Source organism: Saccostrea echinata, unplaced genomic scaffold (genome assembly GCF_033153115.1).
Source record: "Saccostrea echinata isolate AGI-Se365-2 ecotype Australia unplaced genomic scaffold, CSIRO_AGI_Sech_v1 ptg000064l, whole genome shotgun sequence".
NCBI classification, from domain to species: domain Eukaryota; kingdom Metazoa; phylum Mollusca; class Bivalvia; order Ostreida; family Ostreidae; genus Saccostrea; species Saccostrea echinata.
Genome location: NW_026889813.1, coordinates 5,663,858 through 5,680,860, shown reverse-complemented (window position 1 = coordinate 5,680,860; position 17,003 = coordinate 5,663,858). Strand labels below are relative to the sequence as shown.

At 33.4% G+C, this 17,003-nt stretch overlaps 1 protein-coding gene across 1 annotated transcript; it reads right to left on the bottom strand.

Moving 5' to 3' along the window:
• Nucleotides 1-6,755: 6,755 nt before the first annotated feature.
• Nucleotides 6,756-11,496, bottom strand: LOC133175768 (vitamin D3 receptor-like). Its single transcript, XM_061310880.1, has 7 exons — nucleotides 11,184-11,496; nucleotides 10,613-10,754; nucleotides 9,646-10,190; nucleotides 9,281-9,509; nucleotides 8,920-9,144; nucleotides 8,176-8,464; nucleotides 6,756-6,844 (listed from the first exon to the last, which is right to left on the bottom strand). The coding sequence occupies exons 1-6, from the start codon at nucleotides 11,385-11,387 to the stop codon at nucleotides 8,217-8,219; spliced, it is 1,593 nt and encodes a 530-aa protein (XP_061166864.1). The 5' UTR covers nucleotides 11,388-11,496; the 3' UTR covers nucleotides 6,756-6,844; nucleotides 8,176-8,216.
• Nucleotides 11,497-17,003: the final 5,507 nt, after the last annotated feature.

The window sequence follows — 17,003 nt, the reverse complement described above, 5'->3', positions numbered from 1 at the left end:
GGGAATTAACAGAAAGAAATAGAAATAAGAACTGTTTCATTGACATCAGAGTCCTTTGTTGCCAATTCCTTGTCCTGTTTTCTCTTATTAATTTAAGTGAATAAAATTTTTACTACACTACTTACTGTGTTATGCATTGATAGCGGTAGATCAGAAAAGCCTCGTATAAAAGGTTTATAATATAGTCAAACCCTGTTGTAGGTTTTAAAGATGTTGAGCAAAAGTTGGTGTTTTCTCATATTTGATGTGATCAAGGTTTTATCTCTTAATGAACTATTTAATTTAACTTGTTTTTAGAATTCACATTAAACATGTAAAATTGTAAATATATACAAGTAGGTTTAGTAGTTGTAGTGCCCTGTTTTCTTTCAAATAACTAGAAAATAAATTATTTATCAATAAGTAATTCAATAAAATAAAGGAATCAATGATACTGACAGCGCAATTTTTAAAAAGCAAAAATAAAAACTTTTCTATGAACTTATTTTTATTGCTTAAAATACCTTTTCTATGAACTTTAAAAATTGAAAAAAATGTCGTCTCAGAAAGGTGGGGTAGGGGGGTCCTCGTCTTTTATTACTCCACTCTTTACATCATTCAAATATCAAAAAGATGAGAGCCAATGCAAGATACGTCATAATAAAAAGTAAAAGATATAACAAAACATTAAGTGACTGGGTTTTCGACTTCTCCGACGGAATGTGTTTTGCCGAACCCTTGAACCAGCTGCAGATAATTGCTTTTGCCCGAACGGCCTGAAGTATACAGTTTAGTTATTGGATCCGACTTGACTTATGAAATCGATATTATGATTAATTTAATATACTAGAAAAATAATTTATGTTCGGTTTCTGTGTTCGTTTCTATTTGTTTTCGTTTCTTTATGCAGGCAGCTCTCGAACCCAGTCAATAAATGTAATATATATTTGTTATCGAACTTCTGTCCATGTTAATGGTGGATAAACAAAGAAAAGAATTACACCTATAAGGTTGAAATGCATAATACCAGTTTAAATCTATGTGGGGAAATTCTTATACCTTCCATATATATCAGAAAACAATATGTGTTTGTGAAACACTGATGCCCAGAAATGTTAAAGTCTTTCATGTCAAACTACGACGTCAAGGTCATGAGGTCAAAAATGTCGGTACAAAAGACGGATCTATACACATGGAATACTAAAGCCCTAGCACCAAATAGAAGTTAAAAAGGTTAAGGTTTTTCACAAGAAGGTCAAACTCCAAGGTCAAGGTCATGAGTTTAAAAAAGTTGGTTCACAAAGAATGGTCTTGTCACAAGAGATACACATGTAAAATATGAAAGCCTTAGTACCAACTCTTCAGAAGTTAGAGTGAAGGTTAAAGTTTTTCAAAAGTAGGTGAAACTCCAAGGTCAAGAATAAAAGGTCACAATTGTTGGTATCCAAAGGAAGGTCTTGTCACAAGGAAAATACCTATGAAATTTGAAAGCCCTAGTACTAATTATTCAGAAGTTATGGCCAAGGTTAAAGTTTTTAAACATGGGTCAAACTCCAAGGTCAAAGGTTAAAAATATTTATACCCATGGAAAGGTCTTGTCACGATGAATACACGTGTGAAATATGATACCCTAGTACCAACTGTTCAAAAGTTATGGCAAAGGTTAAAGTTGGGTAATTTTTTGTAAAAGTGGGCAAACTCTAAGGTCAAGTTCAAGAGGTCAAATATGTTGGTACCCGAAGGAAGGTCTTGTCACAAGAATACAAATGTGAAATATGAAAGCCATAGGTCCAACCAATCAAAAGTTATGGGCAAGGTTAAAGTTTTTGCGGACAAACAGCTAAACAGACACACAGACGGACGGACAGGACAAAAACCATTTACCCCTGAATCTTCGATTGGGGGGGGGGGGGATAAAAAACAACAACAACAAAACAAAGATACATGTACATTGCCAGGTCCTGCAAATGCTTTACCAAGCCCCCATCTTTATTCCTTACAAAAGTATTAACTGCTGTAAGTAAGAAATGTTAGACGTTATGTGCTACAGCATACGTATTCTAGAAGTGGTGTTAATCAAAAGTGGATTCTTAAAACTCCAGAGAATATCTAGAAAATTTATAATCAGAGCATTTTTCAAGTCATTAACTTCAAAAGGTATAACTTTTTAACACTTTTTACAACAATTCCTCACGATAAATTGAAAGCTAGGATTTTTGATATCATAGACAACTGCTTCTTCAATAAAAATGAAAACTCGGAAATTTTCATATTTTGTGCTTGGTCATCTGCAAAATTACGTTGTAAAAATAACACTGATTCCACACGCAAGTACATATAGTTGTTGATATTAAAAGGATGCTGGAGTTCCTCGTTGACAACATCTATGATATCTTGGTGACCAAAAATCTGTTGGAATTCCGATGGGCACTAAATTTTTGGGCTCTTGTAATAGCCGACCTGTTTTATTTTCCTATGAAGCAGAATTTATTCAAAAACTTCTGCATAAAAAAAAGTTTGCTTTGGCCTTCAACTTGACATTTAGATATATCGACGACGTTTTATCAACAACGTTAGTAGTTAGTTCCATTCATATACCCCAGTGAACTCGAAATGAAAGACACCACATAGTTTGCCATATATGTTTTATATTTGGACAGTTTACTGGCTATAGACGATAAGGCCAACTAACAACTAAATTGTATGACAAACGAGATGACTTCAGCTTTTTCATCGTCAACTTTCTTTATGTATGTAGCAATATTCCGCTATCACCTGGATGGTCTTTGTCTCCTAACTTATTCGAGAGCCAAAAACATGCTAGTAGTAAGATAATGTTTTAAACCGAGGCAGGCTACTGACAAATTATTTGATGTTACAGGGATTTCATGAAACTCATTTTAAATCGGCATTTCGTAAATTCTATGGATGTTATGATGACCTTGTTAGCAAATATAACCTGTCATTGGGTTATGTTTTGACTGGACAGATATTGGGCTTTCCCGATGCAAAACATGGACATTGCCATGATTATACTCATATGGGAGTGGAGGTATCATTTTGTGAGCTTAATCTCATTATACCTCTATTTTTTCTGTTTTGCGTGTTAACTTTTCTCATTTCATCTTCTTCTTATTATTATTGCCTTATTTTTTTTAAAATCTTTATTTAGCTGTGCTAATCAATAAGTGTGAAAAAGAATTGATTTTAAAAAATGTGTTGAGAAGACCCGAATGTAAATTAGAAGGGCGAGGTGGGAGTGTTACAACTCAAAATGAAACAAGAAAACATTGATGTAACCATCAATTGTCGCCCGGGAAATAAATAAAGTAAACAATGGAAATGAGTCTTGATCATCAAACCGCTTCGATATGTGTGAAAAAGGCATGCGTCTAAATGATGGAGACGATAGTCGAGAATATTTTGAAAACCTATAGTCGGATGAAAATCGAACAGAAACGATACCCTTTTAAACTTTATCAATTCCTCAAGTAAATGTTGGCTGCATAAAATATAAATTGAAACCAGACATATACATCACCTATTTTCAAAAATGTCTATCACTTTAAGAATATAAAACACGAACTGTGTAAAGTACGCTTTTACGTTTTTATGCGATAAGTAAAATTCGATGTTCTAAAAAAAGGGACCTGGCATTTTTTCGATAGTAAATGATAAGCAACTTTATATATTAAATATGAAAAACATATATATTTTTACAGATTCACTTTATGGAAGTAAATATATTGTGTATCTCGTAATTTATAAAGGGAAAGAACATTCTGATTAACAATCTTTTTGATGTTTAGAAAACCTTTAATTCTGAATAACTTCTCCCACCTCAATCCCCATATACCAACACTAAAACTTATATGTATAGAGCAGCCCGGTCCTCCGGGCTGCAATAACGATGCAAAATTTTAGATTTTTACATTTTGTGTAATTACATTTTGCATCGAGATTAACGCAGAATGTAAAAACACAATATGTAAAAAAAACATACACACTTTTTGGATAATTATCTTTTGCGTTATTTCATTTTGCGTCGAAGTCAATGCAAAAAGTAATATCGCAGAACTAAATTGTAAGTATCGCGTATTATCTCGATCCACAAATAAGAGCATTTTTCATTGAAAGTAGAATTACAGTATATTGCACATCGTCGGATACCCAAAGGTGATCTCATCTTTTATCCTTCACGATGAAGAGGTAAAGAAGAGATCACCCGTGGCTTACCGGCGATGTACATTTTAATCAGTTATTATCTTTATACAACTTTGACTACCTTATCCAAAATATTCCCAAACTGAAATGAAAACTGTTGCGATTAGTTTTCATGTTCTCTGTAGAACTGGCCTAGGTGGCAAATGGCTGCTACCTACATTGAGAATGAAATAGACTCAATAAATTAAATTTTTGCACCTGTATACCATTTTTTTCAAAGTTAAAAAAAATTCCTCCGCGTAAGGTGAAGGTCCTTAAATATGTCACTTTTTGATATATATATTTTTTGAAGACAAACTGTCCTACAGGTACAGTGAAGACTTATGATCAAACAAGCTTCGTTAGCAGAGGTAAAATTTGAAATGTTATATATGTTTTCAATTTATGCATGGTTGGTTTTCAATGAGATCAGCCCTGTTCACAATTTGTATTCTTTACCAGATTTTTATTTTTTTTTTTTATCTTTATTTTTTTCATCACTGTGCTTTACCTTCACCTTTTACACTACAATTGCAGATAATATAATGTATAATAATATAATAAGTTCATAATATTCTTAATTTAAGCATTCTTTGTGAAAAGAAATTCTACCTTTAGTTGAATAATCCGAGAAAGAATTTTTTTTTTTTCATAGGAAATAGACTAGACAGCGATGATATATATAATTTTCGGTCATTCCTCGAAATTCCATAGGTATACGCTGACAAACTCCAGTCTGAATTAGTTTGGATAATTATAGCATAAAGAATTGAATTCTCAGGATGATCAGCACTTTGTAGAGAATTGAGCACGTATATCTTTGTGGGAAATCTATATTTTTTAGCTCACTGAACTGAAAGTAAGTTAGCTTTTCTTATACACTTTGACAATCTGTCTGGAAAACTTTTATATATTTTCGACTTCTTAACAAAAAATGGAAAGTTTAACCAAAACTACCCACAACTTTTAGTTAGCAAAAGGACACTCAAAATTCACGTTATGGACTTTATCCCTTTCTAAGGGTAGGTATTGGTAATTACTGAAAAATTCAAAAAGCAAGAAGCAGAGGACAAAAAAAGCAATGGGATGTATTTGGAGTTGAAGCAACTTGACCTAATTAGCCGTTGGGACCCGTTGTTTAATAGTTCTTTAATATTGCTTGTTACAATGTTCCCAGAATTTATTGATTTTTCGTAATAATTTTATCTAAAATAATAGATTAAAAACATATTATGCTAGCATATGTTAATGTTAGTATTATATGACGAAACCCCCTTTTACCTTTTGATATATGCAATTTTCATGGATAACCTCCCGTTTATTTTATTTACTTCATGTTTTGTGCTGTTGTTCAAAAACAGAAAGCCTATACAAGATACGTATTAGTAAGGGATTGTTACACCTGGTGATATTTCTGAAACACCGAGTGTTTCACTATCTACTTCGTATTGTTTGGTACAAAATATTGAAAAAGAGGAATTCAGTTAAGAAAAAGGTATTGTAGGCCAAGTAAACTAACATTTACAGATCAAAGAAGACTTGGATATTTGTTCAGTAAGAGTAACAGCAAGTGCAGGACCCTACCAGCTCTGTGCCTCTGTTGAATTCCTTTCCATTTTTCAGTATTTTGTCACACGTAAACCAAAAGTAGACAGTGGAATACTCAGTGTTTCAGAAGTATCGATCTTCAGTAGGCTTTCTGTTTTCACTTATTTTGAACAAAGGGTAAGTAATTCAAGAAAGCGGCACATAGCACAAAAAAAATAGCAAGTATTGTCCTTTGATAAAAAATTGATTTCAAACTATAAATATTTTATCTTAAAAATATTATTTTATAAATAATATTACCCAAAAAATCTAAATAATTTTTAGGAACACTATACATACAAATCTCCAGGTTCAGAATTTGGAGGAACTTTTTTTCGCTCAAGCAATCGGGAATCAACAAATCGATCGCTTGAGCATCGGAAAAGTTGTAAAATAAATGTCTGTTGGAAATACTGTACATCAATCGTGATATTTGAATGCTCCTTGTGGCATTATATGGCTGAGAAGTTTGAAGAAATTTTATACAATATGATCATTCTAAAGTTGTTAACTTGCAAAAATTAAGACCTTACATTATACATTTTAACCATTTGCACACCCTTAACTCCATGGCGAAATAGCTACATAAAATATCTAATTTGAAAATCAATAGTTTGTTAGTTATAAAATATGTTACAATATCATCCTTGAATAAACTGTTTTATTTGGTTTATGCCTCATAATTATATAATACACGTATTTCAATTTATTAAAATGTAAAATACAAGGAAACATACATAAATCAAAATCTGTTGTAATACTGATTCACGCATATAATATATAAAAACAGTATAATAAGGTTAAAAGAAATGCCCGATCTGGTTTCACCACCCATCAAAGAGGAATTTTAACATTTCTGGCATGTTTTCCTGGTGGAACTTGTCACTGCACATAGATTGATAACATTTCATGTAACCTTCGGTCAACTCTCGAAATTTGATGAACATATCTATAATTTTACTAAATCGTCGTATTGAATCATTTTTGTGACGATGCCTTAATAAACGATGCAATATGGCGACCATTTCATCCTGAATTTCCTCCACGCGATCAGGGCTTGATAATGAACATCTATCTGGAAAAAGAATTTAATATGTATAATTATCCCATATCTGAATGTGTTTTAAATATGTTCTCATTTATTTTTTGAAACTTTTAATATGATCGAATTCACTATGCCAAAGTACTGAACAATATATATATATATATATATATATATATATATATATATATATATATATATATATATATATATATATATATATATATATATATATATATATATATATATATTTACGTTAACATATTAATCATGAACTACACCGGCTTACTTTTTATAAGTAAAGAATTAATAAATATCAGCAAAGCAAATGTCATTTACACACATTTATTTCCCATTGCAAAGCCCGACAAAAAGCAAATATATTTGATTCAGATAAATAATACAGTTAGTAAAGATTACAACTTTCACAGCTTAATGAACTACGACATATTTTTTAAGGGTAATGTTGTTAGTCAAGATCAAAAGTTTCATGAACTGTAACACCAAAACAATGCAAATCTAGACGTACCACTTAATAAAAGACAACATATGTATTTTGGTGCCAATAATTTAATAGGTGAGCGCAACTAGCAATACTAGTATATGATAGTAAGATATATAAGGATTTATTTGTATATATACTTAGGATGAAGTTAGTCACTGCATATTTTCAGATGTTCGTATAGTTAATATTAGTCACAATTCAAGTACACAGATACTACATTATATATTGTTATACCTTTCGAAATTAGTTCCTATATAAATCTATACTAAAGAAAAGTCTAACATTTCTAATGTTTTACTGAGCAGTCATAAAAAAATCGATGTTTGACCGCAGATGAGATATTGGACCTGTGGACGAGATATTGGACCGCTTACGTCACACTGTGGGCGGGACCAGCTAAATCTTATTTGCATTCGTTAGTATGGAAGCCAGCAAAAGATACATGTATAAAAAAAATAATTAATAAATGAATAAAAGGTATAACAAAACATTTATTGACTGGCTTCTCGGGCAAAATGCGTTTTGTCGACCTCTCGAACCAAACAGTTTGGTTCTTGGGTCCGACAAAACGCATGTTGCCCTCGAACCCAGTCAATAAATGCATAGTATTTTTCCCCTCTGTGTACAATCTTTGATTACACGTAGTCCTAAACTTCTTAAGAACTTAAGAGATACTTAGAAAATATGCACAAAGAAATGATGTATACACTTTTTAAAAAATCAAGCAACTCTAACTGCATGGTAAGTGTAGTTATCAAAATTATTTTAATTCAGGAATATCAAACACATTGTGTTAATTGATGAAGTCATTAACATAGAAGTCTGTAAAATCTGTTTCTATTTTACAAAGAACTCGAACAAAGCTAGGGCAAGGAATGTGCTGAGTTTACGTGTACCAAGTCATTCATCAAACAAAAAACCAAGAAGTTCAGGCATTTCTCGCTTGATGAACTTGTCTTTACAAATCGTCTTGAACTGTAGGAAGTAATTTTCCGTCAGGCTGCGCAGGCCTGTCAACATGCTAATAATTCGAGAAAAAGCCATCATGAATTCGTCTCCATGGTGATCCTCCAGTAGGTAGTGGAGCATGCGCACCAAATTATCCTGAATTTGCTCTATGAATGATGGCTGCTCTAACCTACAGCGGTCTGGAAAATGAGGATAAAATAGGAAAGGTGTGAGAGGAAAACGGGAAATGTGTGGAAATGGATATTTCTGTTTTCCATTTTAGCAAGATTTCAAATCTCAGAAAACAATGAATAAATAAAATGTCGAACTTTCAAGAAACTACAAGTAGTCTCAATTTTGATCTAATTTCTACAATAAGCGTGAATGCAAAGAGAAAAAATTTGCATGCTAACAACTGCTTTTCAAATCAGTTACGTACACAATTTCTGTGCAGGTGGTCATGACCTTAAGCAAATAAGCAGGAAGACGTGTCGAGAGTTCAAGTACTCTCCATGGAATGCTTCACCAAATGCATTAATTGAAACATTAGGACTCACAATAAGGTCTTGTTTTTTTCTTGGATATATAAGAACTTGAAGTATAGATTTGAAAGAAAAGGTGCCACAGGCCATGCTTTTATTACAATGATCCTTACCTCTAAAGGTCAAGGCCACAGCAAGTGTAACGGCTAGTTCTTTATTAGTCAATTCTAGTTTCTTGATGGTCCGCGTAAACTCAAGCCATGATTTCATCATTTCTCTAGGTACGTATATACAAGCTTCGTTGAGGTGGAAGACTTCTCCGGAGTATGTCTGTATCATCTCTAGGTCAGGGTTCAGTGACCGATATTCCAAAAGCATGAAAAACTCGAACCTAGAAGCTACAAATAGAGTAGAAAAAATAAGTTTGTCATTCTGGCACAACAGTGTCTCTTACTTTTTGTTCTTGTTATATTGCAATAATCGCAGACTTCATTGTAGCTAAGTTGCTGGAAGACCGACTAATTAACCACCAACCTTTCAGGAGCGTAGCCTGGTCTTGTGCTGGAAGATCTGAAAACGACGGAATAGCATGTGAAAAATTGACATATTTCTTGATCATTGTTTCTAATGTCCCTTTGTTGAGTTGTAAATGCTGCTTTCTTCCATCCACGTCAAGTTGTGTTTTCTCATATATTGCATTGTACTCCTCGGGGGAAAGAGCGTTTAAAGGACCAAACACTTGGGCTTTCATCTGATACTTGTCCTGTCAGAAGAATGGATCATCATCATTCGCAATTCAACGAATACTATACTATTCATGAATTATTACTTACTACGCCTAAAGAAACAATAGAAAGGTCGAAGACACATCTTTTGAAATATCTCCATAAAATACCTACGTATCCTTCTTTCAAGATGGCGAAGATTTCTTCGTCTGTAAACTGACTAGAGTGTGGAAGCATGTCATTTAATGCACCCACTAAATTATCTATCACATCGTCATATAAAGTTGGATGAAAAACCTCCACTTCCGGTGAAGCTATTGGACAGGGATCAGAGTCTAACAAAAGTATGTTCTCAGTGTTGGGTATTTCCATTTCCTCACTGAAAAAACAATCTGGATTCAGCAGATCTGTTAACTCATCCGATACATTGTGTGTAGAAAAGTTAGAGAAATCTAAGAGTCTGTCTGCTAGAGACCGATCATCTGAGATGTCGGACAGTGCTTGTTGTCTATTGCAATCGGGAGAAATCGGAACCTGCATGCAGGACTGGGATTCTTCAACTGAAATTCTCTGGGTTCTCTCTGCATTTTTCTGTGATACAGCAGCACTAACAATGTCGAAGGCTTTTTGGTCAAATTGCAATTCTGGGTTCTGCAGACGTTTTACTTCCATGATGGCTTTTGTTCTTTCTGTGAGAGTGTATCTTCCTTGTCGAATACCTGTTGAGAATGTTTCATAACATGGTAACATATTCTCATACTCATCGACCTAAACTTTAAATTTTATAATGGTCGACAGGAGATGCTTACTCCTCCATAACATCAGATCCCACCTCTAATGTTCTTAGAGGTCCGTGTTTGCTCCTCCCAATTTGTATTGTTTCAATGGACTTTTGAGCTTCATTACTGTTCGTTATCTTCATATTTCATAAATGAAGCACGCTACAGTGTAACTTATTCTTTGTTTGGCATTAAAAATAGATTTTAAATTGTCCAAAATAGATCATTGACCTTTTTATGTAAAAACTAGAAAAGTGGCTGGGCACATCTCTTATTGCAAGTATTGCTATTAAATAGCTTTCTATGATATTTTGAATAAGCAAAACTGTTGAACAAACGTAAATTAATGTTGTTACTCGTACCTTCTTTTGACATTCCTAGATCCAAGCACTTTTTCATCCGACATGCTGAACAGTTACCCCGGTGACGATCCGTTATTTCACAATTTCCGCCATGACTGCACTTATAAGGCTCTTTACGAAGAAGGTATCGTCTGAAGAAACCCTACAGAACAGTTAACCTCAGGTTAAATATGACTCAGAATCCGTCTTCAAATGGAATTTCAAAAATTCTACATCACTTATATTATAGATTCTGACGTACTCAAATTTTTACCACTATCAGTATTCTCTTCGTTTATGAAAATTTTCAAATTTGAAACAAAATTTATATATAGACAAAAATAATTATGAATATCTTTCGCCTCTGTCCCAAAGAAATTGGCTGGTTTAGACAACATTTGTATGCGGCAAAATTTCGGAATACACAACATCCGGATTAGACAAGTTTCACTGTTAGTTCCTTTCAATAAATTTATTTGCTTGAAATGTTGACTAATCCTGAATGTTGTCTTATCCTGCCAATTTCTTTGGAACCAGTGGTGTCCAGATTAGACATGTTTTACTGTACATTGATTCAGAAAGATATAAGTACCTTGCAAGCCTCACAACTGTTTACCCCGTAGTGAATCCCTGACGCCTTTGCTCCACAGACTCGGCATGGCGGGAGCTGAAGTGGAGTGCCCTTGGGAATGTATGGGTAATCCGATTTTTTCTTCTTAGGTGGAGTACACGATTGTTCAAAATGACCTGTGTCAAAATCGAAGTCGGTCCCAACACTTATGTCCCGTGTACTCATAGCTGCAGTATGTTTGAAAAGCTTGTTTAATTTTGGGTCAGCATTCAAGGAATTCCCAGAATCTAAAGAGGATAAAAGACACTTCCTTATAGAATTAATTCCTTTACAACTGTATGCGGATTGCGTATGGTGTATGCTTTCAAATATGACTTTTCATTTGATATTCATCCATGCTATCGGTCAATATATGCAAACGACGTGCATTTATCTACAAAATGTAATGTCTGGGATAACCAGACTGTACTACTAGTATTCGAGAAAAGGTGGACTATCTTTATCTTAAAGATAACAAGAAACCTTGATATTTTTATTTGTTTTTTTATGCCCCCGTAATCGAAGATTCGGGGACATATAGATTTTTGATCTGTTTGTCCGTCTGTCTAGCTGTCTGTCTTTGTCCGCAAAAACTTTGACTTTGGCCATAACTTTTGGTTTTTAAGAATTAGGGGTTTCATATTTCCCATGTGTATACCTTGTGACAAGACTTTTCTTTGGCACCTTGACCTTGTTTTTTGACTCACTATTGCAAAAATTAAAAAAAAACTTTAACCTTGGCCATAATTTTGGAACGGTTGGTGAAAGGGCTTTCGACTTGTTTATTCCTTTCCTTAGATACCAACAATTTTGACCTCGACCATCAAGGTTGAACAAATTTTGAAAAATGTTAACCTTGGCCCTAATGCTAGGGCTTTCTTGGTCACATGTGTAGTCAATGGAACAAAACCTTTTCTTGGGTTCAAATATTTTTGACCTTGGAGTTTGACCTACATTGTACCTTAACCATAAGTTTGAACATTTGGTGCTAGAGCTTTCATATTTCACATGTGTTTTCCTTGCGATAAGAACTTTCTTTGGATACCAACAACCTTGACATCTGATCTTGACCTTAGGGTTTTATTTAAATTTGGAAAGCTTTACCTTGGCCATATCTTTTGAGCGGTTGTTACTAGGGCTTACGTGTGTATTTGTCACAAGACCTTTACTTGGGTACAAGTAATAGCTTTTCAAAAAGCTTGCCTGACTAATCTATCAATAACTATGGAACCTATAAGCAAGAGAGGTGCTAAACGTTTCCGTCATCAAGGATCGACATAGTTGCGATACTTCATTACACAAGATGTACAATTGACTTTCTCACTCATAACCAAATACTGCAGATTAACGAATATCTAAGACATGCCACTATTCAATCATTTATTAGTTAGCCCACGGGCTGACAAGTTACGTTGGGATGAAACTCTAACTTTAAGTGCGTAGATTATAATTTTGGGGAAAATAGTTAGATGATTCTAAAGAAATTAATATTACATGTACTCTCTTACTAGAGGGCGCACTTCTCTGGTCAGTGATAGATTGATGAGACGGCCTCTTTTTATAGACTGGTCTGTTTTCCGTCGTTCTCGACGTCGAAGTAAATTATCAACAGTTTTAACTGCCTTTTCTTGAAGTGTTTGAGACAAAAATTCTAAAATGCTGCTCTAGAACTCAAAGTAAATGGACTGTACACTTTATAGCTAGAGCAAAACAAGATACTAATAACACCCCCCCCCCCCCCCCCCCCCCCGGACGAAACTCACGCGCTGATGGTCTTACCATATACATGTATTATAAATGAGTTTAAAAATACATCTTTATGTGCAGTTTTGAAATTGTTTAGTTTTTCTTTTCAATCGATTTCAGGACCTTTCTCATAATTATAATAACGTGCTATTATATGAAATGAAAACTAGTACAGATCATGATGTCTTCTTCATTTTGCCGATTCTTTATTCTTTGCTTAGAACCTTACGGGAGTTAAGCCCATTCCTCTATGGGTACTGACCTACTATATTGTCACTATCCTTGTTCATCACAAAGCATTAAATAATATGCTACTGGCTGACTTTGTAAGCTTTTTTAAAAACCTAACCTTGTAACGTACATTATAAATAAATGTAATATTGAAAGTAAAGGTGGGAAACAGACTGAATCAAGAAGGGATGTCCCATTTACTAGGTCGAGGGAGTTTGCTTATGATTGGACTAGTTCACTTACGGAATAAATAGTAAGAATAATCAGCAAATCCATTGCTTTAGTGTTGCCTGCCCATATACAATGTGTTCTTATAGAAATGAGATAAAATTTACTGTTAATAAAAAATCTGAAGCTTAAGAATCAGGTTAAAAGAATAAACGTTATTTTATCACACCCATTCAATAGAACAATCCAAGAAAAAGGCGCGAAGACAATTTACATGTGACATTTGTCGCGAAATTATTGTGTCACCCCTTTTGTAGAAGGCAAATGGACTGATCCAGTAGTTTAGAAACGGAGAAAAAATGTTACACGGACATGCCCGTACAAAGAATCGCAAAGAATAAACATGTGCATGCCAAAAAAACTGAAGGAATTAAACACATCATTATTTTGCATCAGTAATACGATTATTTCTTCAGCATACTGTATTTGTTTAAATGCAGGTAACAAATTCCAGTGTAAATCAGCTTCCAGAAAATCTAGTTCATTAAGAATGATCGCTTAGTTTCGGATCTTGAAAAAATTAATCCTTATACTGCCTGACGCACGTGGCGTCAGGCAATAAATATTTTTTACCTTACCTTTTTTTTTACCATAAGTTTGGAGTTAAACCTACTTTTGAAAAACATTAATCTTACCCATAGGAGGCAGGATTTCATATTTCACACGTGTATTTCTAGGGACAAAAGCAATGATTTTAACATTTTTACCTTGACTTTGGGTTTGGTCTGCTTTTGAAAAACCTTAACCTTGGCCATAACTTTTGATTGGTTTGTGCTATGGCTGTCGTGTTTGACAGGTGTATTCCTTGTGAGAAGGCATTTTCTCAAGTACCAATATTTTTTTTTTTACCTCATTACGTTAACCTTGGAGTATCAACTACTTTTAAAAAGCTTCACCTTGGAAAATAATTTCTGAATGAATGCGGCAAGAGTTGTCATATTTTATAGGTGTATTCCTTGTGACAAAAGCTTAAGTCTGTTTTAGTACCAACATTTTTTATCTCTGGACCTTGACCTTGGAGGTCGATTTACATTTAAGAAACTTTAACCCTCGTCATTAGCTGCCATAGGGGGCCTTCGAGGGTTTCACAAACACATCTTTTTTTTCCTTTTGTTTCTCTTTAAGTGAAAAAAATAGTCAGACTGTATAGAAAACCCTTACAATTTAATTCAGAAGAATAATTTGTCAAAAGATATGTGCATTTTGAATATTATGGCAATTTGAACATCTTCATGTATTTACGAAACTTGACTCAATAATAAACAGGGAAAAGAAACAAACAATAATAAAAGAAAAACATACAGCGAGTTGATTTTAAAGTTTGAATTAAAACAAAAATGCAATCAGTAACCTTTTTAATTTTAACATGCCTGTTTTTTCCGAAGTTACATTTACGCTTTGCAAGTGTACATTTCATGTTCCAAAATGCGTTTGATAAAGATTAATATTTTACATGATTTGTGACATTTCCTTTATCCAACTAAAAAGATTTATCTTTTGAAAGTGAACTTTAAGTCATTGACACTTAGCCCCTGTTACTGCAAGTCCCATGACCAAATAGCTATACATAGGCTTATTCTGTATGGTTTAATTATTCTGGCGCCATATGAGATAGAATCCAAACATTTTCCAGTAACCATTATACATGTTTATTCCTGATATTTTGAAGACGCCATTGTCCTGCCTCTCGTACACAGCAAACTATACGTGTTTCGTTTAAGAATGAAGTGTTAATTACTATATATTAATGCGTTATTCTTGTGCCATCTCATTATAAAGCTTGAACAAAATTTGAATTTCTATTGACGTATCTTGCAAAGTTAATTCCCGTTTTGCTATCTAAAGATAGTAAATGATCAAGAGATGTCGTTGATGATGAAAATTTAATCTCCGGGGTTCCTTTTCTCAAAGCCTTCATGAAACGCGAAAATAGTTGGCCACATTAATTTAAATATATACCTGCATGCAAAATAAAACTACTTCTGCCTCATATTTGTACTGTCATAATAGATAATCCTGTGTCATGCAAAATGAGAACAGGAAAAGACAGGCATGGAATATCTTATCATTTGAGTCTATAATTGTACTGTGAATGATATGTGTGTGAAGGGTCAATATAAAGTGCAGGTTCATATTATTTAGAAATTATTGAACTTATGCACGAATAAAAATTCATTAATTACATGTATATCTACTAGATAGCCGATTAATTCGAAGGCTAAAAATGTTCAAGTAATCAAATTAAATTATTTCTGAAAGAGAGAAAAAAGTAAAAAAAATTCTAAATGCATGTATTCCTAATTCATTAATCAGAAAATGTACAAAATAATATTCCAAATGTACGGGATTACTGCAATCTGTCAGTGGACTTTGTACCACGTCAAATGAATATTTGGAACATATTGTTTCAATGTGCAGAATAGAATGGAAAGAAAAAATTAGAAAATTAAAAGCATAAAATCGTGCAATTAATGTTGTAAATGCTGCATTAAAAACTCACCTAGTTTCACCTGCACAGGTAAATTTTCTTTGTCCTAGGTTCTCACCCTCTGCCTACTGCCTACCTGACCTAGAAAAAGCGAGGCCAAGATAATGAAAATACTGTTTATTCACTGTCATCTAAAAGTGCGTTAACTTAATGCATGAGCATGCATTTCCAATTATAGAAATTCAGAATATAGAACAATAAGTTTAGACAGTCAAAGAAAGCAAAATTCTATATATGCTGAAAATCATCATTAAATAATACATTAAGTTTTATTTACCTGAACTGGAAAGTGTTTAAACTGGGACATATATGTAGTAGAGTTAAACCATCAATGTTTGTCCTTCGCTGATCCAGATTACATTGATAAAGCAAGTACTAAGTTCATCAGCGTTGTCTTTAGATAGGCAACACAAGTATTCTTACGTTGAAGATGGGGATAATTTCCACATCTCTCATACACCTAGAAAACAAATTTTCGCTTTTTCGGTTTCTCCGTTAAAAACAAACTAGAGGTGCTCTGAGCAGTGAGCTCACAAAATGATACCCCGCTCCAATATGAGTAGCAAAGTTACGAAGTGCGAGGTCGATATGCTTCTCTGTGAAGTCGATATACTTATGGATTGACCTAATGAAAGGGCTACATTTGTTATCTTATTTTTTATAGAGATTGATGACAAAAAAAGAGAGAAAATTTGTAAATGATTAGAACAAGTTTTCTATCTTGTCTTTATTTAACACATAGAGACTAGATATCAAATTGAATTAAGTTGTTTAATGTAATTGTGTTTCCTTTATACTGACTGAGTAATTTAGGGAATTTACTTATTTAAACGTATTATTTTTTTGTTTCGATTTATTAGAAATATATTTAATATGTTTTACTATAAAGTTGATGCTTATTTAAGGCATTGTTACATCTTACCGATTAGTTAAGAGCTTCACAATTATAAATAGGAATTGAAGTATAATTTTTGCTTTCAGAAACATCAAGTCATACACTGTATTAGTAGCGTAGTTGTACATGTTGTAGTGAATTAGCAGACCTTTTTTTGTATTCATATGAAGCAGAGTTTATTCAAAATTTTATACATGAGAAGACAAAACACTTG